This window comes from Herpailurus yagouaroundi, unplaced genomic scaffold, assembly GCF_014898765.1.
Source record: "Herpailurus yagouaroundi ecotype Mexico unplaced genomic scaffold, PumYag 198, whole genome shotgun sequence".
Lineage (NCBI taxonomy): Eukaryota > Metazoa > Chordata > Mammalia > Carnivora > Felidae > Herpailurus > Herpailurus yagouaroundi.
This window is the reverse complement of record NW_024412429.1, coordinates 17,436,442-17,464,185: the sequence shown is the minus strand read 5'-3', so window position 1 is coordinate 17,464,185 and position 27,744 is coordinate 17,436,442. Positions and strand designations below refer to the sequence as shown.

General features: G+C 37.6%; 2 protein-coding genes across 4 annotated transcripts in view; both read right to left on the bottom strand.

The window, feature by feature from the left end:
- Window positions 1–164, bottom strand: part of KATNA1 (katanin catalytic subunit A1) — a 41,976-nt gene extending 41,812 nt beyond the window's left edge. Inside the window, exon 1 of the mRNA XM_040448915.1 lies at window positions 60–164. The gene's annotated coding sequence lies outside the window, so the exon portion shown is untranslated. The remainder of the gene's footprint in view (window positions 1–59) is intronic.
- Window positions 165–7,196: 7,032 nt separating this feature from the next.
- Window positions 7,197–27,744, bottom strand: part of LATS1 (large tumor suppressor kinase 1) — a 53,684-nt gene continuing 33,136 nt past the window's right edge. The window contains exons 3-8 of one of the 3 annotated variants that reach the window (XM_040448913.1): window positions 26,596–26,743; window positions 21,054–22,564; window positions 18,194–18,776; window positions 15,494–15,676; window positions 15,188–15,294; window positions 7,197–11,084 (exon numbers count right to left, since the gene is read on the bottom strand). In XM_040448913.1, the coding sequence (XP_040304847.1) occupies window positions 10,575–11,084; window positions 15,188–15,294; window positions 15,494–15,676; window positions 18,194–18,776; window positions 21,054–22,564; window positions 26,596–26,743 (3,042 nt within the window). In that variant the 3' untranslated portion in view covers window positions 7,197–10,574. Of the gene's footprint in view, window positions 11,085–15,187; window positions 15,295–15,493; window positions 15,677–17,311; window positions 17,376–18,193; window positions 18,777–19,778; window positions 19,842–21,053; window positions 22,565–26,595; window positions 26,744–27,744 lie in introns of those variants that run through there. The other 2 variants (XM_040448914.1, XR_005782639.1) reach the window with 2 other exon arrangements.

Here is a 27,744-nt window from a genome sequence, read left to right as displayed (position 1 = left end):
GGCCGTCAGGGTGGAGGGAAGTGAGGGTTGAAAGGTTGTAACCGTAGCAGGTATCCTACCTCGCTATTTTTTTCGAAGTTCTTCCTCTTTTTTCCTCCCATTTGGTTTTCTCCACACTCTTCAGAGGATAGGAAGTCAGAGTGTCATTTTACAGGTGAGTGTCAAGGGCCAAATGATTTGTTTGTGACAAAGCCAGTTTTAGAACCAAATACGCAGAATTCCACTGGAGGCGCCTGTCACGGCATAAGATGAATAAAATAGGGAATCGGTAAAGAAAGATATTCGGACCTGCTGCTAGTGGAATTTTATTTTCTTGAAGAACAATTTTTTTTTTTTTTGGTCATCGTTTTAATACAACCAGACAACACACAATACTATGATGTTTCACAATTTATAGATACGTACTCGACAGTGCTATTGGCCGTGCTTCGTCCAGTCTTAATCGCCATCTTCTCCCTCCACCTAAGGTGGAATGAGGCCCTAGATAACGTTTTCCTGTAGGAGTGCATGGGAATTAAAATTCTAATCTTAAATCATCTCAGTAATTTAACAAAGATTTATGTAAAGGCAATTCAAGGAAAATATGTCCATTTAGTCCACATATTTATTGAGCAACTACTATGCTATTGGCATTGTTGTAGGCATTGATGGATCAAAACAAAACAAAACAAAACAAAAAAACTAAAGCTTAAAGTCTTACCTAAGTAGAAAATAATAGTTTTGCTATGGTGGCTAGGAACTGAATTGTAATGAAGCACCGGAAACTATAACTAGTATATCTTAAACAAAACAAAAAACAAAACAAAACAAAAAACAATTAGGGGAGGTACATATTAATTACCCTAGTTAGGATGAATCAACCTTCATCTTTTATGTATGCAAATGTATGGTGAATTAGAAAGCCCATTTGTACTTTGAAAACTTCTCAAAACAGGGGCGCCTGGGTGGCTCAGTCCGTTGAGCATCCCACTTCGGCTCAGGTCATGATCTCACAGTTCGTGAGCTCGAGCCCTGCGTCGGGCTCTGTGCTGACAGCTCAGAGCCCGGAGCCTGCTTCCCGTTCTGTGTCTCCCTCTCTCTCTGCCCCACTTCTGATCTCTCTCTGTCTCCAAAATAAATAAACATTAAAAAAAATTAAAAAAAAAACCTCAAAACAAAATGAATACATATTATATGATTCTGTTTATATGAAATTCTAGAACAGGCAAGACTAATCTATAGTAATAAAAAGCTGATCAGTGTTTGCCTGAGGCTGGGAGGAGGGATGGAAAAGGATTAGACTTCATGGAGGCATAAGGAAATGTTTTGAGGTGATGAAAATGTTAGGGTATTGGTTACACAGATGTATATATTTATTAAACTTCATCAACGAATACACACAAAATGGATGTGTTTTATTTTATTTTTTAAGTAAGCTCCATGCCCAGGAAGATCCCCTGGGATCAGTGTATGCCCCAATGACTGAGCCAATCAAGCACCCCAAAATGGATGCATTTTATTGTGCATAAATCATACCTCAATGAAGTTATTTTTTTTAATGTTTTTTTTTTTTTTTTTTTTTTTTTTTTTTTTTTTTTTTTTTTTTTTTATTTTTTTTTTTTTTTTTTTTTTTTTTTTTTTTTTTTTTTTTTTTTTTTGAGAGAGAGAGTGCAAGCAGGGGAGGGGCAGAGAGAGAGGGAGACAGAGAACCTGAAGCAGGCTCCACATTGCCAGCGCAGAGCCTGACATGGGGCTTAAACTCAACAAACCATGAGATCATGACCTGAGCCAAGGTCAGATGCTTAATCAACTGAGCTACCCAGGCGCCTCAGTTCATTTTTAAAGTAAATAAATAAATAAACCTCCAGAGTGGCTTACATTCACTAGTTCCATTTCTTCACTAGTTGTACTAGTTAGGGAAGACGAGGCTAAGCTGTAGTAACCGCTAAATCAGAGGTTTCAAATGACAGGATTTGTTCTTTTAAATGGTAGTATAAACATTTTCCCTTACTCCAAAAAAAGTGTTTCATTCCAGGATAAACTGGCTTTTTGGGCTAGCTAGATGATCCAAGGCTGGAGAATCTGAAAGTTAAAAAAAAAAAAAAAAATGTGCTTGAAAGCACCGTCCTTTGAGGACTCACTCTCCTTCAGGCAGCAAAATGTCAAAAAAATTAACTGGCTCAAAAATTCTATTGAGAAATCAACAAGAGGAGTTAGTTATAGCTTGGAGAAAACAATTTGAGAACAGATGACACTAAATGTGGCTAGATTAATAATTCTGAAGTTTCCCTGGAGTTGTTTTTTTTTTTAATTTAAAATATTTTTAAATGTTTATTTATATTTGAGAGAAAGACAAGTGTGTGAGCAGAGGAGGGGCAGAGAGACAGAGACAGAATCCGAAGTAGGCCCCAGGCTCCGAGCTGTCAGCAGAGAGCCCAACATGGGGCTCGAACTCACAAGCCGTGAGATCATGTCCTGAGTCGAAGTAAGATGCTTAACCGGCTGAGCCACCCAGGTGCCCCTGAAGTTTCCCTGGAGTTATAATAGAACTCTGAGTTTACCAAAGGGGCTATAAACTTGTGCTCCTTTTAACACGATTTTTTTTTTTTCTCATTTACTCTCTATGTTCATAGCAGAGTGGATGCAGGCACTAGGACCCTTGGTAGTAGGGGGGAAAAATGAGATAATCTGCACAACTTGTCTGGATATGACACCTGCTACTTCTGCCCACATCTCATTGGCCAGAGCAAGTCATGTGACCAAGCCTGACTTGAAAGGGATGGGACTGTGCAACTCTGCAGTGTGCTCTGAAGAAGAAAAAGAGAATGTGTGTTCCACAGTCATGACTACACTAGACATTTCTTCTTTTACAAGGGTGGCTCCTACAACCACCAGCCTTCTAAAGTGATTGTGTCCAAACTGGGACTCAGAAAATTATTTATTATTATCACTCATATAATAATAATGAGTGATAATGATAAATATTCAATAGGAAAAATGGAACCATGCAAGTTTTCAAATGAAGGCATAAGTTATATAGCAAATAGGGAGATTAATTTGGCAGCTGTGAGTAGGAACGTTTGGAGGGGAGGAAGAAGATTGGGAGACTTGCAAGAGGTGTGGTGACATGTGGAATTACACAGAGAAAGTTCTAGAAGAAATAAATACATTAAATCATTTTTTAATTTAAATTTTTATTACTTACTGTTTTATTTCTTTAATTTAAATTTAAAACAATTTCCATTTCATCAGAGAAATCTAAAAGGACTTTTCAGACCACTTTATTAATTGTACTCACCTGGTCGATTGCATCTGGCAGTCCTTTTTCACATACTTCAAAAATTTGAGCCATCTCTTAGGATACAGACTATATATATATATGAGAACATTCTTTTTTTTTAATGTTTATTTTTGACAGAGCATAAAAGCAGGGGATGGGCAGAGAGAGGGGTTGGGGGGAGGGAGACACAGAATCCAAAGCAGGCTCAAGGCTCTGAGATGTCAGCTCAGACCCCGAGGCAGGACTTGAACCCACAAACCATGAGATCGTGACCTGAGCTGAAGTCAGATGCTCAACCAACTGAGCCACCCAGGCCCCCAGAGAAAATTCTACCCATGAGTAAGAATACTGAATTTCTATATTCTGTTAAAATATTTGCAGTAACCAACTGGGGCAGATCCCCAGTGTTGTTCATTAATTTTATTATAGGGGTGCCTGGGTGGTGCAGTTGGTGAAGCATCCGACTCTTGATCTCGGCCCAGGTCATGATCTCACAGTTCGTGGGTTCAGGCCCCGCATCGGGCTCTGCACTGATGGTGCAGAGACTGCTTGGGATTCTGTCTCTTCCTCTCTCTGCCCCGCCCCTGCTTGTGCTCTCTCTCTCTCTCAAAATAAATAAATAAACTTAAAAACATTAAAAAAAACCCCACTTTATTATATACACCCTTCCATCACAGTCCTGCTACTCCCAGACTGCTGAATGCTACAGGGGGAAAAAAAAATCACACCACCATGAAGATTGATGCACAACTTTGTAACTTCCAACCCACCTGAAGCATATTTTTCTTCATGTTTCACCTCCATTCTCTCTGTTACTCTTGACATTAGTTATTTCAAACTTTCACCACTTTCCTCAAGCCAGCTACCTACCCATTTCTGTCATCTCAGGAAATCACTACGTCTCCACCCTCAGAGAAGATAGAAGCTATTAATTAGGTCGAAATTCCCTCAACTTGCTCCCTGAGGCAGAGAATGCCATCCAGCCACCAAATACTCATTTTCCTTACTTAGTAACAAAACCAACTTGACGAAATTGGGCCATCTGGAATAAGAACCACATTTCCAGACTCTTACGCAGCTAGGTGTGGCCACAGATCTAACTTCTGGCCAGTACAAGTGTTATGTACAACTTGGAGGAAGGCACCTTAAAGGGAGGGGCCCTGAAACTCCCCCTTATTCCCTGTCACCATCCCCTCTTTTTATCAGATTAGAACAGGGGAAAGATGGGAGACAGTATGTATAAGCAGCCAAGTGCTGACATAAGTAACCTTTAGGATAGAAGCCCTATGATGGAGGTGGCAGAATTGAACACGTGAAGTGTGGACTGCCAGCTCGGATGTTGTATTTCTAAGCAGTGATGGTTTGCATTTTATATGCAGCTAAGCCCAATTCCAGTACTTTTACCCTCCAATTTACACGTCTCTACTTCGCACTGCCCTTTGTTTTTTGCCTCTCATTTCAGTGAAAGTGAATCTTCCTTTGTCTATGCCCAGGTCCCTCACTTGAACTTAGATTTTTTTTTATTTCCACTTTATGTCTTTGTATTTATATGGTTAAAACTCAAAAATAATACAAAAGATTATATAATGAGAAGTCTTCCTCCTATTCTTGCCACCCTAGAAATCCAGGTCCCATCCCCAGAGACAATCAATGATACCCAATTCATTAATTACCTTCCAGATGTCTTTTTTTTAATCATACATGCAATGAAATAATGCAATTTATTGGCCCTCTCATGAGCTTTCTCATATTCTGCCAGTTTATGTCTTCAAAGGACAGTCTCTTTTTCTTATTTTTTTTTTAATATTTATTTTTGAGAGAGAGAGACCGAGCACAAGTGGGGGAGGGGCAGAGAGCGAGAAAGACACAGAATCCGAAGCAGGCTCCATGCTCTGAGCTGTCAGCACAGGGCCTGATGTGGGGCCTGAATCCACAAACAGATCATGACCTGAGCCAAAGTTGGACACCTAACCAACTGAGCCACTCAGGCGCCCCTCTTTTGGTTATTTTATAGCTTCCATTTTCTTGTTGGGATTTCCTATCTTTATATTTGTTATGAGAGTACTTTTCTTTAGATCATTGTGCATAGTTATAAGAGCCATTGTACTGTCTTTGCCACTTCCAGACGTTAGAATAGGATCTTAGAGTTGACCTCCACTGTTCGTTTTCTTTTGAGACTAGGTCATATTTTTTGTATTTCGTTGTAGGTCAGGTAATTTTGAAGTGTATCCTGGATATTGGATATGTTGTGTTATATATCCCCTGTTTCAAATCTGTGATGTATCTCTGGAGGTGGTGTTTGTTTGGGTGGTGGTTGTTAAGCAGGCAATTAGATTTGATCCACTTTCTGTTGGGCAGCACCTCAAATACCAGTTTAGTCCTTTTGTTCTTGGATTCTTCCTCACAGATGTGTGGCTAATGATTCAGCTAGAGATTTGGGCCTTTCTCAAGCAATGTATCTTGAAAATTAGATACCCCTCGAGTGCCACTCCTCTCTGCCAAGGGTTGTCTTCGATCCAGAATCTGCCTGCTCTTGGTTCCACTCAGTATCTTTAGGTGGATGTTTTTGGATTTTCCTCCGAGTTTAAAGTAGTTATATGAGATGAAGTCAATCCAGTGGGAGCTTACTTGGTCATTCCTTTTCTCTAACATCTCAGTCCAGGATGGACATACAGCCCCACATCACACAGTGTCTCAGGTAACCAGGTTCTATTCATTTTGTTGATCCACCACCAAGGTGTTTTCCTAGCTCTCACGATCAACAGTCACCAGTCTGTCCCTGTTCCATACTGTGGGAAAAGGGGAAAAGCAAGTGGAGGGCAAGCAGTATCAACTTTAAGTGTATGAACTTTAAGTATCACATATGCTCATATCCCAAGGGCCAATCACGTGGCCACACCTCATTACAAGGGAATATGAAAAACATGTGGTCGCTTAGGACAGTCAAAATTGGACAGGGATGGGGGCTCTATTCGTAAAAGACAGAATGACAGAATGGATGTGGGGGAACGAGAGCGGCATGTGTCATGAGTCAACCACTGTGAGAGCTAAGTTCTCATAAGAACCCCTTTTTCCAATATAGAAAAATTTAACCCCTCTCCAGGGGAAACAACTCAAAGTTCCACCCAGATTCTGAATCCAGTAGTATGTTTCAGATCTCTGGATCTTCTAAGTAGGAAGAAGGAGAGATTAGATATTAAAGAGAACAATAACTGCATATATTTCAGACATAAATTTGATATCTCTTCTCTACCCTTCACACACATAAACAGATACAATTTTTGTGTGTTTGGCTTTGGCATAACAAAGTAGAGTCACAAGCATACCAAACAAGGGTCTACAATGTAGTATAATGAATCATAGGAATAATGCAACTTACATCAACTATACAACAGCCTCATGTAGACCAAATACAATTTTATAAAGAAGTGCAAACATGAGGATAAAGGACACTAAGAGTGATGGTAATGCTTGAAAAAGGATAAATAAAACTAAAAATGTGTTCATCTGTAGAAAGTTGATTTATACATAATATCAATATATGTATTAGAATTATAATATCAATATATGTATTTTCTCTGGTAGGCAAACATGTGATAAAGGACTGCAAATAAAGGAAAAGACATTAGTCAACTACATATTTAAAAAATTTTTAAGTGGACTCAAATGATACTGAATGAGGAGTTTAATAATTAGAAAAGTTTAAATCTGTGCTGATCTAAAGGAAGCCTTCAACACGAAATATATATTGTACTTATGTTGGGCAAAATGAAAACATTTTACTGGGTTACTTTACTCAGTTTGCCTTAACCTAACTAGGTATTATCATTATATATATTTTAATTCCAAAACATCAAAGTTTTAATCACAAATTTTCTCTAATAAAGATTAAAATCAAACTACATACATGGCTTAAAAATCAGCTTTCCACACATAATTGAAAGATCTGAATTCTTTTTTTATTATTATCCCAGCAAATGTTACACTAGAGAAAATGATTGGGAAAATACAAATACAGTCATTAAAAACACAGGCTGATTATTCATATCTATTACATTCAGAAGTATGCAAAACAATTTAGTTATATTGCAAAGCTGTAATTCCTTTTCCTAACAAAGCATTATTTTATAAAACTGTAGTACTGTATTGATTCAATTTTAATACAAAATACTTATATACACAATACAATATAAAAGTAAACTGTGGTATAGTGCCTTCCATAAAGGGATATATTAAGGCGCTTTACAAACATACCAATATGTTGACTCAAATTACTTTTTGCTTTAGATTAAAACAAACAGGCTAAATAAATGTTTCACTTTAAATACCAAAGGGATTTTTGTTTATTTTTTGTATATTAAAGAAAAAATTTCTAAAGTACCTTAGGTAACAGCAGCAGCAATATCTAAAAATCCTCCCACTGTATTCTCTAATTTCTAACATATTATTAAGTCAGAATAAAACATTTCCACTCACAGTTTTGCACTTTGCAACAGCAGAAGGTAATAACTTTTTTAAAAAGTCAATCTCAAAGTGACTTCTTAGTCATACATTCTATGGTTCCTATTACAAACAAATAAGGTAGAAAAGATACAGCAATAGGGCCTGCCTTAGGATGTCACTGGACAATACATAATAGTATCTACAGTTACATAATTATAGAACACATTTTATAAATACTATTAATATACATAAAAAGGGGGTAAGTATAAGAAAGACAGCAAGTTTTCAAATGAGTGGGAAAATGATTTTAAAAAGAAAACATGTATAACCAATGTTTTCACTCTATTTCAATTGAAAGCATATAGATTTTTTATGTTGTTCTCCTATTTTTGGTCAGGAAGCACCAGATTCTATGCTAGAAGAACCAGATACAGTTTGGGAATAGGAGAGCTAGTAAGTATATCCAAACTGTTAGAACTGCAGACACTAAAGGCTTGCTTTAGATAAACACAGAAAGCTCATATCGTCAGAGGAAATTTTAAAAGAACACACAATTTGTAGTGTCAACACAGATTTTGTGGGGAGAAATGGGGAGGAGACAGCACCCTAGTTTTCCTAGAACATGAAGGTAACAAAGTTGGTTCTTACGGCATTGTACCACAATCCAGAAGTAAAACAACCAAGTGGAAATTTCAATAAATCTGACTGAGAAAAGCCAAAGAGCCAGAGGGATATCTTAAAATTTGAGTAGTGAGCTAAAAATTCTTGAACTATTTTGTTTTGCACAGGATTTTATACAACGAATCAAATGTTCCATGAAGTGAAGACTGCCAACTCAGTAGAGTGCCTTTTCTTACAATTCTCTAATGATTAGAAGTCCTTCAGAAATATTTCCATATCAAGCCTGTAACAAGCCAAACATGTATTTCAATGCCCTCAAGTGTATGTTTAAAATGCCTTAGTGCTGTACCAGCGAGAGAAAGGCATTCCTAGGGATATGTTATCACATGTACAGAATTTTTCCATCACAAATTATCAGTGTTTATACAAGATGTGCTAATCTGAGTACTAACCAGTAAATTTAAAGCAAAGTTCTGAGTTTAGTGTATCAGTGTTCTTACAGGACAGAGGTCCTTAACCAAGTTTGTGACAGTTTTCAACATGTCCAGAATCCCTAAGACTGCACGCAGCATTATATGTGTGTATGTTAATGTGCAATTTTCTGGGAAAAGAGTCCGCAACTTTCATCAGACTCTCAAAAAACCCAACGAACCCCAAAGACCCAGCACTACACACAGTGGGGTATGCAGTGGTTTACAAGCTGAGCTCTGAGACAGCCACCTATGGAAAGGTGCAAGTGCGAACTAATGAATCTTCTTTGCCCTCCCCAATTCAACTGGAACAGCTTTGCCTTTACTTTCACTTACATATAGGATTTCCACTAGCTTGTTTCCATTGGTTTGAAAATCACTAAAATTACGCCTCTTCTTATCTACACATATACAATTTTGATAAGACAATTCCCTATCAGAGGAGCTTAAAGGAAAGGAACTAAAATACAAATTTTACTAATGTCAGAATAGAGCCCTTTTCCCCTTCCTAAAAAATAAGCTAAATGTATTTTGGTATGAAACCACAAGTGTTCCTTAAAACCTAAACATTATATATATATATATACATATATATATATATATATATAAAATAGGCATGCTGAAAAACGTATTATTTAACCTTAAATTAAGTCAGGAGGATTTGAATTTTCTACTAAGACCACTATATAACTTTTTCTAATTACTAACAGACACCTTAAGAGTTAAATAATTTTTTCTGCCCATAGGTAAAATACTGCCAAATACCCAGATTTCCTTTGCCAATAACAACTTGTATATACAGCACTGTTCTGAAAGAGGAAACATGTAACATTACTGATGACATAATCAAAACTGTCACTATGCAGAAAAAGTACTTTTCTAGTGAATACCCACAAATAATTTTTCTACTTAAAGTTTCTTATGAAACTGAAAATAATCTTTCTGCTTAGGATGGTAGAAACTTAAAAAAAAAATTCGAAGTAAAAATATGAAAGATCTTAGCATCCGGTATTGTAAATTTTGACTTATGGCATCTTTTTTCCCTTTTAAAACTAGAAGCAGCATTAAAAATACCAGTATAGAAAGAAAAATGGTAGTGCTTTGCTTCTTTTAAAGTCAGTAATTCTTGAGAAATAAATGCTAGAAGAGTAAATATTCCACAGAGGGGAAAAATAAGAAAGAGAAAATGCAGTATTTTTTCTTCTGATGAGCATACTGTTTCAACCCTGTATTTCTTAATTACAAGATGTAAATTATCAGATTAGCCTAAGAACACTCATCACCATAATGGCTTAATTTCTATAGCTTATTTTGTACCAAAAACCAGGATATGGGGTAAAAAAAAAAAAAAAATCTGTAAATGTGGGGTACATTTCATATTTGGTTAAAGCAAGATAAAACTAAAACTGTCTTTCAAAAAATTTTCAAATATTCTTGTCTTTTAAAATTATTTAGTGTATGTACAAATAGATACCAGGTTTCTCCTTTAAACAAAGCACTATTTTTTTTTTATTTTTAAGTACTTTAAGTACCAAGAACTGACTATAATATTCAGTTCATAATTTATTTTCTTTATAACAATTTTTTTTCTAAATTACTGATTAAAAAGGCTGGAATAAATTAACATTTAAAAAAGATTTTCCATAATTTAGGAACATAAAATATTGTACACAGAGCACTCATACATAGCTCTGTCACATTTGCATAATTTTACTCTCGGAGCCTCAAAAAACTCTGCGTTTCAGGTCTTTTTGCAAATCCTCATTACATTTCCTAGTGTGTTAAACATACACTAGATCACGATTTTTGATCTCTGAGCCTGTGTGTTGGTCATCTTCATCTGACTGTTGCTCTGAGCCTTGTGAATTAATATATTCATATTCAATAGGCTTTGGATAATTATATGGGTAGCCATTGTCATCAAAAAACCTCCGAAAGGTAAATTCATAGAAAGCATGTTCAGGGTGCTTTCCATTTTTATACCATCCGTTGAGAGTGTCGTTTACATTTTCTTCCTCATTATCATCACTCCATAACTTATCAGGATCAACAGGATCAAAATTTGATGTATCTGTTGGGTGTGTGATTTTAGGAATGTATGAAGCAGATTGCTGTCTCAGGTCACTGGAGAAATCAATTGTTTTAAAAAATGGATGAGCTTTTATTTCATCAGCTCCATTCTTGCCTAAGCGATCTTCTGGTCCTCGGCAAAGTTTAATAATAAGATCAGAGGCTTCAGGACTCAGTTTAGCTTGAGGTGGAATGTGAAGAGATGTTTGCCAGTTGATAACCTTTAAAGAGGATTTTTTAGAAATTAGGAGGGAAGAGGTAAATAAGAAAAAAATGTCCTCCAAGTTTTATACCAAAGTCTTACCTATTTTTATCTTTAAAAATAAATTGCACAGTATTCTGCCTTCCTTACCTTTAATAATGAATGAATCGCTGATGGGAAATAACCTTTCCTCCCATTCCCTCCCCCCCAGGCAACTTATACTCATACTTTAAGACTCACTGTAAGTTTTAGCTCCCCTGTTAAGCTCTTCTACCTATGGCAGAAATGACAATTTCCACTGCGCTGTCCCGTTCCATGTGTTTACTGGTATCATAGTACAGACTTCGTGGGACCTGTTCTATGTCCTTCTACCACAGATAAAATTCCATAAGGCTATAGATCATGTTTTGTCTTTGTATTTCTTAGTGCTTGGCAAGTTGCCTGGCACATCGTTAACAGATGTTCAATAAATATTTATTCTGACTTTGAATAAACCAGAATGAGGGAGAGAGGGAGGGAGGAAGGGAAGAGAGGGAAGAACGGAAGAAATGTAGTAGGTAATCAAGAAATATTTTTTACTATTGAGTTTCAAAAGTTCTTTTTATGGTCTAGATACAAGGCCTTTGTGGGAAATGTGTCTGCAAATGTCTCCCCCCAAGCTGAATCTTGTCTTCATTGTCTTAACTGTGTCTTTTGTATACTGAAAGTGTTAAGTTTTGATGAATTCCAGTTTCTCAACTTTTTCTTTTATAGATCATGATTTTGGTATCATTTCTAAGAACTCTTCCCCTAACCCTAGGCCATAAAGATTTTATAGTATTATAAAAGTATTATAGTAGTATAGTATTTATATTTTATCTCTGGATCGATGAACCATTTTGAGTTAATCTTTGTGTAGGGATGAAGTTTACATTAAGTTTCAGTACTTTCTGAATATGGCCGACCAATTATCCTACATTTGTTGAAATACTATTCTTTCTCCATTTGCACCTTTGTCAAAGATCAAATGGACATATTTGTGTGGTTCTATTTCTCTATTCTGTATCTTGTTCCATTGATCTATGTTTGTGTCCTTTTGCCAATATCACCCCGTCTAGATTACTGTAACTTCATAGTAATTCTTAAAAGTGGTTGATTCCTCTAACTCTGTTCTTCTTTTAAAACATTGTTTTCATTATTCTAGTTCCTCTGTTCACCCATATACATTTTACTTATTTACTTTTAAATGTGTGTTTGTTTGTTTATAGTGAGAGCGTGCACACATGTGCATGCGAGCAAGCAGGGGAGTGGTAGAGAGAGGGAGACAGAAAATCCCAAGCAGGCTCCATACCACCAGTGCAGAGGCCAATGCAGTGCTCGAACTCACAAACCATGAGATCATGACCTGAGCCGAAACCAAGAGACAGATGCTTAACCAACTGAGACACCCAGGCGCCCTACCCATATACATTTTAGAATTGGCTCATCTGTACCTACAAAAATTAGGATGGAATCACATCTATAGATTAATTTGGAGATAAGTGATAGCTTTGCTATGTTGAGTCCTCCAATCTATCGACATGGGATATGGTACATGTCTCCATTTATGAAGATCTTTCTGGATTTCTTTCATCAGAGTTTGTAGCTTTCGGCATAGAGATCTTCATGTTTTATTAGATTTATACCTTCATATTTCTTTTTTTTAATGTTTATTTATATTTGAGAGAGACAGACAGTGTATGAGTAGAGGAAGGGCAGAGAGACAGAGACAGAATCCCAAGCAGGCTCCAGGATCCAAGCTGTCAGCACAGAGCCCCAATGTGGGGCTTGAACTTACAAGTCATGAAATCGTGACCTGAGCCGAAGTCAGACGCTTAACTGACTGAGCCACCCAGGCACCACCTCCCTGTATATTTCAATTGGAGGAAACTTCTATGAATGGTACTGCTTTTATTTTTTTAATGTTTATTTATTTTTGAGAGAGGTGGGGAGAATGAGAGCAAGCACAAGCAGGGAAGGGGCAGAGAGAGGGGGAGAGAGACAGAATCTGAAGTAGGCTCCAGGCTTTGAACTGTCAGCACAGAGCCCGACACAGGGCTCAAATCCATGAACCATGAGATCATGACTTCAGCTGAAGTCAGATGCTTAACTGACCAAGCCACCCAGGCACCCCTGAATGGGACTGCTTTTAAATTTCAGTTTCTGGTCATTTATTGCTTAAATATAGAAATACAATAGATTTTTATGTATTACCCTCGTAAGTCTACAACCTTGCTAAACTCACTTATTATTTCTATGAGTTTTTTCATAAATTCCCTGGATTTTCTATATAGAAAGTTATGTTGTCATCTCTGAATAGGCTAAGTTTTTATTTCTTTCTAATCTGTATGCCTTTTATTTCTTTTGTTGTTGTATTACCCTGGCTAAGATTTCTAGAACTATGTCTAATAAGACTGGTAAAAACACACATCTTTGCTATGTTCTTGATTTTGAGGAGAAAGCATTCAGTTTTTCACACGCGTCTGCACACGCGCACGCACACACACACATTTTATGTATATATATATATATATATGCATATACTTTCATATACATATATATTAAAATGAAGAGGAAATAAAGACACTTTCAGACAAACTAATTTGAATCAAACCTAAGAGAATGCATTATCAACACACCTATACTTAAAAGAAATTTTAAAGGAAGTTTTAAATATACTAAAAAAAATTTTTTAATGTTTATTTAATGTTCATTTATTTTTGAGACAGAGAGAGACAGAGCATGAACGGGGGAGGGTCAGAGAGAGGGAGACACAGAATCTGAAACAGGCTCCAGGCTCCGAGCTGTCAGCACAGAGCCCGACGCGGGGCTCGAACTCACGGACCGTGAGATCTTGACCTGAGCCGAAGTCAGCCGCCCAACCGACTGAGGCACCCAGGCGCCCTTTAATGTTATTTATATTTGAGAGAAAGAGAGAAATAGAGAAAGAGAGTAGGCAGGGGAGGGGCAGAGAGAGACAGAAACACAGAATATGAGCTGTCAGCACAGAGCCTGACCTGGGGCTCAAACTCACAAACCACGAGATCATGACCTGAGCTCGAGTCGGACGCTTAACTGACTGAGCCACCCAGGCACCCCAAGAAGTTTTAAATATATTAAATGCAACAAAAGAAGTAGTTACAACTCAGGGGGAACATCATAGAAGAGATATCTTAAGAATGATTAAGAATGAGTTAGTTCAGGAGTTAAGCAGGTTTAAGAAAGTAGGGAGAGTTGTGGAAGATGGGAAAGAAAGAAAGAAGAACATTCCAGACAGAGAGAATGGTATGAACAGGGAAGGGAGTATAAATTTGGACTTTAATCCATGGACATGGGAACCACTGAAGGGTTTTTAATGGGACTGTTTATGACCAAAATTGTGGGCAGCTTCTCATTTAAGTGCCAGAGGTAATTTCAAGTGGAGATACAGATATTTGTTTGTTGTTTGAGGGTAGACTATGCATGGAAGGAAACAAAGCCAGGAGCCAGAAGGTGACAAAAAGTAAATTAGAATAAATCTGCACATAGTACTAAAGACTTCCACGAGAATGGAATGAGTATATAAGCACATGAGTGACAGAGGATCTAACAGTGTGATGACAGTTGGCTGACGGACACTAGAGTTCACTCCTGGAATTTCAGTGACTTCCTCTAACCTTACCAATTCATTCTTTTTTTTTTTTTTTTTTTAAAGTAAACTCTACCCCCAAGGTGGGACTCGAACTCATGACCCCAAGATCAAGAGTCACTCTACTGACTGAGCCAGCCAGGCGCCTCCTTACAAGTTCATTCTTTTTTTTTTTTTTTTTTTTTTAATCAGGTTTTGTTGTTGTTGTTTGAGAAAGAGAGAGGCAAGGGGAGAGAGATAATCTCAAGCAAGCTCCATGCTCAGTGCGGAGCCTGATGCAGGGCTCAATCTCATGACCCTGGGATCATGACCTGGGCCAAAATCAAAAGTCAGATGCTCAACCAACTAAGCACCCATGTGCCCCACCTTACAAATTCATTCTTAAATTCCAGAATAAGATGTTCTAAATAAAGGATTGCTAAAAGTCTATGATACAGGGACTCTGACAAGTCTTTGGTATAGATGCTATCTCTTACCTTCATTTGTGTTTCTAATGGTGTTTGTGCCAAGAAAGGAGGTTGACCCACCAACATTTCAAAAAGAATTACACCAACACTCCACCAATCACATAACTGTGTATAGCCTAAAATAAGATACCAAAGTTATAGTTATTCAGAAACTTTTTAAAAAGTGCTCAGAATACAATCAAAATATTAAATCACCAAAATGCTGTATAATTAATATTTTTATTATAAACCTGAAAAATAAGCCACATGTTAATTAATGTAAATTTCAGCTGGTCTAAAGGCCTACTGAGATTATCACAAAACTAATGTTTTTACCTGTTCGTAACAACACTTCAGGTGCAATATAATTGGGTGTCCCAACCAACGAATGTGCAAGACACCGCTGGTGTTGGCGTGCAGCTCTCCGCTCCAATGGCTTCAATCTATCTCCACATCGACAGTTAGAAGGGTCACCCCATTCATTACTGAAATCCATACTATCTTGCCGTGGATGGTCACCTATGTAGTAAGTACGTAAATAATAAATAAATAAATAAATAAAAGCAACAAGAACAAGAGTGAGCCTAAAGACTGTTTAATCTTTTGACTTCATGGTTTAGAGTTAACAGTACTCTTCCCTTGAGACAAAATAAGACACAATGTATGCCATATCACTGATGGTGTTTATTACTAACTACAGCCTGTGCTCCGAGATACTAATAGGACAAGTGTTACTCTAAGAAAAATTAGTGTAAGTTTCAGTAATTTACTCAATGCTAAATGATGACAATTAAAGTCATGAGTTCGTAGGATCAGGAATTTGTTATGCAGACTGCTTCCCCTTACTATTCTGAACAAAGTTTCAAACAAATGAGATCAGTGTTTGTTCATTCAATAAATGACAACGACAAATAAGACAGGGATCTTCTTTCGGGTATCTTCTCTGTATTGGACAAACACAACAAACAGATACATATATATATAGATAGATAGATAGATAAATAGATAGGTAGATAGATAGATATAGCCACTAGGGTGGCTCAGGAAGACGAACTGAGGTGACATTTGTAAAAACCAGAGGGACTCAACCATTTGAAAACCAGGGCAAGACATTCCACAGAGAAACAACAGTAACAAGAGAGAAGACCAGTGGGGCTGGTAAATTAGGAGAGAATGGTGGACAATAGGAGTGGGAGCTGGTGCACCTGGATTTAATAAGCAAAAGAAGTGGTTTGCCTTTTACTGCAAATGCAGTGGGAAGATACCAGAGAGTTTGAAGAGAACGACAAGATCTGATTTATGTTTCAAAAAGAAGACACTAACTGCCATGTACAGCACCAACTGTAGGGAGGACAAGTGTGAGGAGTGACCAGTTCAGAGGCTACCCTGACAGTAACAGTGGAGATGTAGAAAAGTGAACAGATCAAGGGTATTTTTAGAGGTGGAATAAACAGGATTTATTGATGGATTAGATGTAGACGGCGCGGGGAAAAAAGAAGGATAACTAAGTGGGTGGTGGTAGTGCAATTTACTAACATGGGGAAGACTGGAGGGGGAGAAATTGAGAGTTGTTTATTGGCAATGTGAAGTTTAAAAGGCCTATTAGACGCACACGTGAACGGGAGGGGCAATTTCTAGAGAGAGAGATTTCGAAGTCACTGGAATGAAATGGCATTTAAAGCCATGACTGGATGAAATCACCTAGAAAAATACAGCTCATATTTAAACTGACTGTAATAATCATCTAGGCAGGGTGCCTGGCTGGCTCAGTCAGTAGAGCATACAACTCTTGATCTCAGGGTCACGAATTCAAGCCCCACACTGGGCGTGGAGCCTACTCAAAAAAGTAAAAAAATAAAAAGCAAACTTTAAAAAAATAAAGTACAATTTCTCCCCTCCAGTGAAGATTTTAAATCAGAAGACTGGAATAGAGCCCACGAATCATATTTTTAAGAAGAACCCCAAATATTTAGGGTGACTCTGAGGAGACAGGTTCAAGTGTCTCAGTTCTATCCACTTACTGTCAATCTACTTGGCTTCACAGAAACACAGGAGGCTAATACTTACCTGAGAAGATTGCTGTGACCCTTAAATTAGAATATATGTAAAGAACCTGGTCATAATAAGTATTCAAGAATTATTAGATCGACTTACACTTCCATTAGCGCTTTGAAGGGATCTTGGTGAGCAGTGTGGTGTAGTAGAAATAATATGGGCCCTGTAATCAGACAAACCTGGGTTCAAAGCCTAGCCCCTACACTTCTTTTCTGTCTGACCTTGGGCAAATTGCTTCATCTAACTAAGCCTCGGTTTCTTTATCCTGCCTCACAGTGATGTGAGATTGAACAAAATCATGTACATAGAGTGTTTAAGGCTAAATAAGTTGTATAATAGTCATACCACGGAATCCTAAATAGTAGTGAAAATACATGTCATATGCAATAACACAGATCAACCTCAAATACATAAAAGAAGTGAACACAGAAGAATACATATAGAATGATTACACTGAAATAAAGTTCAAGAGTAGGCAAAATAAAATAACATTGTTTAGGGTTATAAACATTGGGAAAAGTATAGAGAAAAGTAAAGAACTGTGATTACGAAGTTCTGAAATAATGGTTACTTCTGTGGAAGAAAAAGGGGAAGCAATCCTTTAAGGGCTTCAGAAGCACTGACAATCTAGTTTTTAAGCTGAATGGTGGGTATGGGGCTTCATTTAAAACTTTTGGGGGACGCCCGGGTGGCTCAGTTGGTTAAGTGTCTGACTCTTGATTTCAGCTCAATTGTGAGGTCCCACTGAGCATGGAACCTGCTTGGGATTTTTCTCATTATTTATTTCTAAATAATTATATTTAGAAATAATCTAACACATTCTTTCATTTTATAAGTCTTGGTGTCTAAAGGATTCACTCACATTTATCCAATAGTGAAGACTGAAACCAGGACTTATGGCTTCCATCCAGTGAGAATACCTTATATCTTATTACATTTACAAGTCATATTAATATGTACAAATTTTATGGTTTTACTCACCACTCTGATAGTACTTAGAATCATGTGTCCATCTGAAGCCAGTGCAGAGGCCGAAGTCAGTCAATTTAATATGACCATCACGATCAATCAAAATATTATCAGGTTTAATATCTCTATGAATAAAACCCATTTTATGAACACTTTCAACGGCACAGGTAAGTTCTGCTATGTAGAATCGTGCCAGATTTTCTGGAAAGATGCCCATTCTAATTAATAGGCTCATCATATCACCCCCAGGAATATAGTCCATTACAAAGTATAAATTGTCCTTATCTTGGAATGAATAATATAGACGAACTACCCATTCATTGTCAGCTTCGGCCAGGATATCTCTCTCAGCTTTAACATGAGCGACTTGATTTCGAAGCAGAACATCTTTCTTTCGAAGAGTTTTTGTTGCGTACAAAGCCTTAGTATCTACTTTTCTTGCTAGACAGACTTCACCAAATGCTCCTATTCCTAGTGTCTTTATCTTCACAAACATAGACTTGTCCATTTTAGCCCTCTTAAGACGGATATAATTAGACTCCTTTTGGCAAAGCATCTTTCTCATTTGATCCTGGGCATCTTGAGATAGTCCAACCTAGGCAAATAAACTAAAGGTTAAATGAGGAATTAGCTTCTATATCAAATATTAAAAAATAGTTTGGAAAAATTCAGGCATATATTTAAAGGTTAAATGCATAATAATTTTTAACGAAGCATGTTAGAAATCTAGAATATACTTCAGAGAAAATTAATTAACACAAGTGCAGCTTAAGGGATAGTTAACAGGATATACAAAGGTGAGTTTTTATGCAGATTCTGCCGTGGAGAGCAAGATGATACCAACGGTCAGCTTCCTACGGTTTTCTAATGCACCCCAACAAAGTTCCCAATGTGCAACAACCAAACATCTGTTAACATGCATCCTCATCCATCTCCCCATGCATATTCACCCCAAATTATGTGATCAGACTACCTTTATTATATATGCTTCTCTTGTGGAATGCCTACAATTAAAATATTCTTCCTCTTTTCTTTCATGAAAAGAAATTCTTCCCTCCAGATTCATTTATTCTAAAAAACTGATGTATTAAGAACAAAAGAATGTCTTCTCTAACTTAACCACTCATTCACAGCCCATCTTTCTTTTATTTTTCTCAGGCACTAGAGGAAGGGTAGGTAGGGTGCACAGCCACCACTAACACAAAATGCAAAAGGTTTCTCCTACTGCATTTAAAAAGGACAACTTGTGTGATTACAAGGTATCCTTTCGGTATTCTGGAACATTTCAAAGAATAGTCAATGTGACTTATGAAGACACCAAAAAACAGATTAAAAACAAAAGCCAACTTCTGAGTAGACATGGACTACCTGGATTTAGAAGGAAGTTTATTTTTGGCTAGTTTAATAAGAAACTAATTTAAGGGTTAAAATAGAATAGGAATGTAAGAAGTAGAGTCTGATTCAAGAAATGCAAGCCTAATTAGAATATAGCAACCTCATGCTTCTGTTAGGGTGTGCACATTTGCATGCAGTATCTTTTAAGAAGGGTGGCATGCCAGACTTAGTGTAGAACTGTTTCTCTTAAAATCTTACTTGCCTACACAGTAATGGAGGCTACAGAAGTCAGCAAAGCTTCCAACACCATAAAAGTTTAAATCAGCTATTAGTGAAAGTGAAGAGGAAAAAGGAAAAATAAACTAAGAAAATACATACAGACAGACTTTAGTAAGAAATCCTAAGAGCTAAAATATGGATGGGTCATACAGATTATCATGGTGTTTCTCATCTAAGAAAATTCAATTTATAGCAGGAATAACAATACTGTGAAATCAGATTTAGACAAATCATTTTAAAAGAATGGCTCTCGTGACGCCTGGGTGGCTCAGTTGGTTAAGCATCTGACTGGCTCAGGTCATGATCTCACGGTTCGTGGGTTTGAGCGCGGGCGTCAGGCTCTGTGCTAACAGCTCAGAGCCCGGAGCCTGCTTGGGATTCTGTGTCTCCCTCTCTCTCTGCCCCTTCCCTACTCGCACTCTGTCTCTCTCTCAAAAATAAATAAAACATTAAAAAAAAAGTAAATTTAAAAGAATGGCCCTCAAATTATGTGAGGAAGTTTCATCACAAATTTAAGCCTCTTGGATTCTGAGTGAAAGTTAAATTTGTTTGAACTGTAAAATGTGACAAAAATAGTAACAATGATAGTATCACCATAATATCCAGTGAAGATATGTACATAGAATCACAACAGACTAATTTAAAATGAGTGAGCACTTATTCTTGATCTCCCTTTTAGTGGTTTAATAATTTCAGCATATTTTTCTAGTACATTATAAAAAAAAATGAAATTAGATGAGGAAATAACTGAAGAGATAAGTCTTTGATACTTTTTAATAAGACCAACCAAATGAATAAACCTGACGAATAAGGTCCCAAAACTACTATAAGTAAAAAAAAAAAAAAAAAAAGTTTCATATCAAGAGATGTACCCAGATATTTCTAGCTAGTTTAAACAGTTGTAAAAAAATGTATAAAACTTAAAAAAAAACTTTTGCAAAAAAAAAAAAAAAAAAGAAAGAAAGAAAAGAAAAGAACCTTTGCTATTTCCATAAAAAGGGATTATGTACACCTAAATAGCACTCCATAAAGTATATTTTTCTTAATTTATTAGAACTTTATTACAGGAAATGGAGTAAATTTTGAAATACTAAAATAAAATGGTATCATCAAAAGTTCGTTAACGTTTACTGACTTTAAATAATTGATAATGTACTTAGCTATAAAAAGAAGGAAAAAACACTGGACCGATATTTAAAAATAAACACTAAGCAAACAGATGATCAAGTATAAAAATCTGCATTTTAAAAGGTTTTACCCGCATCATTTCATTCTCTAACTGTTTTTTCCGATGTAGCCGTTGCTGATGAGATTTGAGTACATTTTCTACATGTTGCTCCATAAAGAATTTAAACGCCTGAGGAGAGTAACTTTGAATACGAGATTCCCTTCGCTCTTCATCTTTCTTGTTTTTCCTAACAGTGATGGGTGAAGTTGTAATCTGTTTCTTTTCTTTATCGCCACCATCCATATTTTCGTAACTTTTTTCACTCTCATCTTCCTTGGGCAAGCTGGGCTGATCCTCTTTGCTAGATTTACTGATTGATTCATATGGGGGAACAGATGGGTTTTGGTGTAGCAGATGTTTTGGGTAAGGTGGAGGTGGGCCTTGATAATTTGGAGCCTCAGCAACAGGAGGCATAACAGTCATATTTGAAGTGGTACCCTCAGAAAAAGGACTAGGTTGAACCGTTTGAATTGGCTGGGGTATCCAAGAAGGGTGTGTAGGTGCTAACGCAGTCTGTAGCTCTGGTTTTAATACACGTATACTTTTCACAGGCTGTTGAATAGGAGCTGGTGTAATTGCAGTGACTGTTGTAGCTGAGGGCTGAGAATTAGCAGAATGACTTGTTCTATTTCCTAACGGGTTATTAAAGGAATTTGACCTCACTGGTATGTTAGGTTGCCATGTGGGGATTTCATGCCCACTGCTTGGGGATGACTGGGCTGGAGCAGAAGATGACTGAGGCCACGTTGTTTGCAGTCCAGGTGCATTAATGTTATAAAGTTCCATGTTATGACTGTTTCTGTTTGGCACCATCATAGATTGGGGAATATTTCCATTTGTATATGATGAAGGGGCAGCAGATCCCCCTGTTTGTAAAGCAGAAGAGCTCTGTCCATTAGTTGGGGTCAGAGGATACGGAGGGGGCGGCTGCCGATTCACAGTGCCAGCAGGGACATTTTGGTGGATCATAAAATCAGTTTGACCGCTACCATTCTGAATTCCAGGTCTTCCTGGTGGAAAGTTAAATTTGTTGGAACTCTGCATGATGATAGGTTGTCTGCCAACAGGAACAGAACTAATGCCTCTCTGTCCCTGATTAGGAGGATTCATTGGGGACGTGTTCAGAGGCGGTGGAGGATAGCCCTCCTGCCAGGCTCCAGGTGGAACTGGAGAGATTCGGGAGATTACATATTCCATGTTTCCGGAATAGCGCTTTGTTTGAGAGTTTGGTTCCCACGAGGGAGGAGGTGGAGTTGTACCTCTTGGAGGGGGAGTCTGGCCTCTGGGAGGTGGGGGAGGAGTGACACTCCTTACTTGAGGAGGTGGTGGGGGGTTCACCCTCTGTCCGTTGCTTGGGTGGGCTTGAGCAAATGCTGTTATACCAGATCCTGACAAAGGTCTTCCTACATCTGTCTGCGAGTTGGGACTTTCGGAACGATAGGCCACGCTTTCTCCTAGTGGTGGGCCATGTCTCTGAGGAACTAAGGATTCTTTGGAACCTTTCCAGCTTTGTTTGCGGTTAACTGGTTGTTGCACACTCCCTATGGTCATAAAACAGAGAGAAAAAAAAAAGCAGGCTTTTAACATCTTATTTTTAAAAAATTAAGTTTGGAATTCTGACACAGCTAAATGGTAACTCTCTTTCAAGAATTATAAAAATCAAAGTTTAGTACAGTAGTATTATTTTACCTTTCAAATTTTACTTATTTTGACTAGGTAATACATTTTCATGGCTAAAAATTCTAGAAGTACAAAAGAATACCCACGTCTGTCCCTTAGCCAACCAGCTTCCTTTCTTGAAGGTAACCATTATCATTAGTAAGATATTTTAGGGATACACAAGTAAATAGCATACTTCCTATTTATATTATTATGCCTACTCTTCTTCTTAAAATGTTGAAGATTCTGTATATAAAATGTTTTCTTACTTTTAAAAAATGTCACCACAGTGTTTCACTGTATGGATATACCCAAATTTATTTAATCAGTTTTCCTACTGAAGAATATTAAGGTTGTTTCTAGTCTTTTGCTATACAAAAAAAAAAAAAAAAAAAAGGCATCGAAAAATTTTGTGCAGATATCATTTCATATATATGTTAGGTAGATAAATTATCAGAAGTGGCATTATTGAGCCAGTTTTGTCCATTTAAAATTTTAATAGATACAACTACTTTTAAATATATTTCTAAGACACCAGGGGGAAACTAGCTGAACACTAAATATAGATTTTACAGAGTTTCTCTTTACTAAAATTTCCAAATAAATGAAATAGGCAAGAAAATATATGATACTCATACCCGGCCCCCAAATGAAGTTTTTAAAATAGTCTGGATACTTGGAAAAGATCTTTAATACATTTAAAAATATATAAAATACATTTGTATAAAATTCAATATATAGATATAATACATTACAGAAAGATTAAGTATTTCAGTGTAAAGATGAAACCATACAAGCACTAAGAAAAAAACAAGTGAACATCCAGTAATATTGGGGTACCTCTTTTGTACCTCTTGGGAAGGTCTTCCCAGGTAGGACAAGGATAGAGAACATACAGTAAAGACTGACAGATCTAAATACATAAAACATTTAACAACATTCAAAACAAAATAAGAAACATCTACAAATCTGAAAGGTCAATATCATCTTGGGAGAAAATATGTATATTTTTTTTCAACGTTTATTTATTTTTTTGGGGACAGAGAGAGACAGAGCATGAACGGGGAAGGGGCAGAGAGAGAGGGAGACACAGAATCGGAAACAGGCTCCAGGCTCTGAGCCATCAACCCAGAGCCTTACGCGGGGCTTGAACTCACGGACCGCGAGATCGTGACCTGGCTGAAGTCGGACGCTTAACCGACTACACCACCCAGGCGCCCCAAGGAGAAAATATATTTAATAACACATATGAGAAAAAAAAGGTAAATGTTCAGAATGTACAGTTTAGGGGCACCTGGTGGCTCAGTGGGTTAAGCCTCTGGCTCTGGATTTGGGCTCAGGTCATGATCTCACAGTTCGTGGGATCAAACCCCACATCAGGTTCCATACTGACAGCAAGGAGCCTGTTTGTGATTCTCTCTCTCCCTCTCTCTTTTCCCCTCCCCCACTCTCTCTTTCTCAGAATAAACATTAAAAAAAATGTATAGTGTAACAGTCTATTTCAGCTAGACTGGGCAGCATACTGGGTCTATGACTTGAGGAAAATCATCACTCTGGGCAACCTAGGCAAGTCCTCTGGCCTCCCAAGCTCAGTCACACCTTCCTCAGAGAGTCAGCTGAGGCTAAAGACAACATGTATTCACTCTCCCGGCTTTTACCAGTAAAATCGGAAGTCTCCGCAACCTTCAAGTACACTGCCATCTCTGTTCTGCACCTCCCATAAAGCTCTCTGTGTTCTCCCACTTCCCAAACCCTCCCACTATTGCCCTCCAACAAATGCTCCTATATCATAACCTCTGCCCCAAGCTTTCCCACCACCTCCTTAAAGTTGGTTATCTTCTGCTGACATTACTTTCTTTTCGGTCCTTTGCAATTAACAGGTTTTCTTTAAAAAATGAACTGAGCTAAAGATGGGATTCTACCTCTTATTATTCCTTCACACTCTTTGGACGCTCATGCTATCGGGGCGGCCACGTTCATTCCTCTCACTTAACGAACTCCTACTTGTTCATCCTCATTCACCCATAGTTTTGACACCTGGTCTACCCTAAGCCCTGCCATCATTCTGTAACTTCAGCATCCACAAAGACGGACCATCCATCACCCTCACCTCTCAGTTCCTTGGTCTCCTCCCCTCGACTCTACCTCAACTATCATTCCTAAGATAACATTTCTAATTTTGATATCATCCATATCTGCTTTTTTAAAAATCACTTCTTTGAGGTTTATACTCTTGGACCACAACTCTCCTTTCCTATTTAACTACTACTACAAGCATTCTTCAACCCCATTAAGACCTCCATATTAATCCCTACTTCATTAATCGTCTGCTTTCTTTGTGATACACTTTAGCTATTTTGTTTTTATTATTTTTTTTTAAGTTTATTTATTTTTGTGCATGTGAGAGTTGAAAGACAGGATCTGAAGTGGGCTCTGTGCTGACATCAGAGAGCCCTATCCAGGGCTCGAACCTATGAACTATGAGATCATGACCTAAGCCAAAGTTGGACACTTAACTGAATGAGCCACCCAGGCACCCCCACTTTATCTAATTTAAATCCATGGCCCACTACTTCTTACTTTCCTCTGTATTCCCTTTTCTCTTCTCATTTCTATTCATTCATTAAATTTTTATTAAGCATCTAATTAATCTAAGTACAGTGGTGAACAAATAATATCCCTGGCCCCATGGAACTTCCATTCTTGGGGGAGAAGACTGACAATGATAACAAACAAATAAACAAAGTAGGGGTGACTGGGTGGCTGAGTCAGTTAAGCTTCTGACTCTTGGTTTCAGCTCAGGTCATGATCTCACAGTTTTGTGAGTTCAAGCCCCACATCAGGCTCTGAGCTGGCAGTGTCTCCCTCTGCCCCTTCCCCACTCACACTGTCTCTGTCTCTCTCAAAATAAATAAATAAACAAAAAATAAATGAACAAGCTAATATCTGTGTATTGATAAATCCAATGAAGGAACCATAAATGGTGTCAAATGATAGAGAGTAACAGGACAGAAAGGGATGACATTCAGAACAGAAAAGGCTCCACTAAGCAGATGAATTAAGAGTAGGCAAAAGTCCTAAACTGGGAGCTTGGTATTTTCCAAGAACAAAAAGAAACCCAGTATGACTGGAGAGAAGCAAATGAAGGGAAGTGGGGTACTGGATAAAGTCTGAGAACATCAAGGCCATCAAGAGGTGTCTGGAAGGAATGAAAAGCCACTAAAGGTAGAGGAGGAATATGCTCTGATTAAGAATTTAAATTATAAATTACACTTTTATCAACATTCTGAACTCCCTTTATCGATCTTATCTGTACCTGTTTAGAACTCTACTCACAGATGATTCCAGTTACCCACTTTTTTCTCACACCTGCCAGAAAAGGTGGAGTAAAGTGCAGATTGATTCCACTATAAATTCAACGATCAGCATCGTCAAATGGCTTTAGCACCGTCAGGAAATTCTACTGATTCTTTTGGTCTCCACTACAACTCTCCCCTGTTCTGAGTCTCCACAAATCACCTGTCCCATTCCTCACACACCACTCCAGACAAATGACCTGATTTTACACTTCAGAGAAAGCTGAAGGCATCAGAAAGGAACTCCTTATCTTCCCTACATCACCTAAGCCTGTTTGTTCTCATTAAAGCAAAATGGTTGTTTCTCTTCCTCTGTAATATGCTAACAATCTGGGGAGGGGCAGTGAGAGAGGGGGACAGAGGATGTGAAGTGGGCTCTGCACTGACAGCAGCAAGCCTGATGTGGGGTTGAGCTCACCAACTGCAAGATCATGACCTGAGCCAAAACTGGACAATCAACCAAATGAGCCACCCAGGTGCCCCGAGAGTTGATACACTGAAATGATTCTAAAATAATACTATTAAGAAATGAGAAAAAAAAATGTCTGATTAATCACCTGGTTTCAAGCTGGCATTGAGAGGTCGGGCAGCTGCTGCAGCCATCTGTTCCCGGCGAGGATCTTGGTAACTCATTTTACTAATGAATTCAATTGCTGCCTCTATACTTCTGTTGTTAGTTTTCTGAAGAGCTTGTATAACCATATCCTGGTATGAAGTTTAAAAAAAAAGACACAAAGTTTGAATCTGGTAATTAATTAAGAGGCAAAGAGCACTATGAACTCCACCAGAGAAATTCATAATTAGGAATAACAGGGCCCCAAACCATATGAATGTCCTGTTTGTAAAACTACTACAAACACCCATACAATCTCAAAGTAAAAAAGAAAATAAGTATTCAAATCTTTCACATGTTTAATATTTTCACCTTAATGTAACATATTAAAATTTCTGGGGCAATCACAGCAACATAACTGGTTATTTCCCATTCTTAATTTCATCCTTACACAAAGAAGACTGTCAGATTGTTAAAAACGTATCAAAGAAAATACTGGAAGCCACTCTTTTGTATCATTAAAGTATTTTAGTAATCACCTCTGTCACTGTCTTTACTAGTAAAAGAGCTATATAGTTTTTGCTTCTATCCTTAGAGCTTCCATTTTTGGCAAACCTTATTTACAAGGACATATATCTAGAACAAATGGTAGAAAAAACACTTAGACTGCATATAATTATGTGATGAAGACTTTAGGAAGCTGCATGGTATGATGAAAAAGCAGAGAGTTTGGAACTAAACAAGTGAGTTTGCGTTCCAGCAGCCTCACATTACTATGCTTTTGTTTTTTATGATTAGAAGCAAAAATACATTCCAGTGATTGCATGGCCCACTTTAGAACTGTATCAACTTTGGAAAATTATTGAACATTTCAAAGCTCAATTTCTTCATCTGCAATACACTCACAGTGTTGATGGGAGGACTAAATAAGAAAACAAGTAGGGTGCCTGGGTAGCTCAGTTGTTGAACATCCAACTTTGGTTCAGGTCATAAACTCACAATTGGTGAGTTCGAGCCCCACATCGGGCTAGCTGCTGTCAGCGCAGAGCCTGCTTTGGATTCTCTACCCCTCCCTTGCTCGTGCTCTTTCTCTCTCAAAGATAACTAAACATTAAAAAAAAAAAAAAAAAAAAAAAAAAAAAAAAAAAAAAAA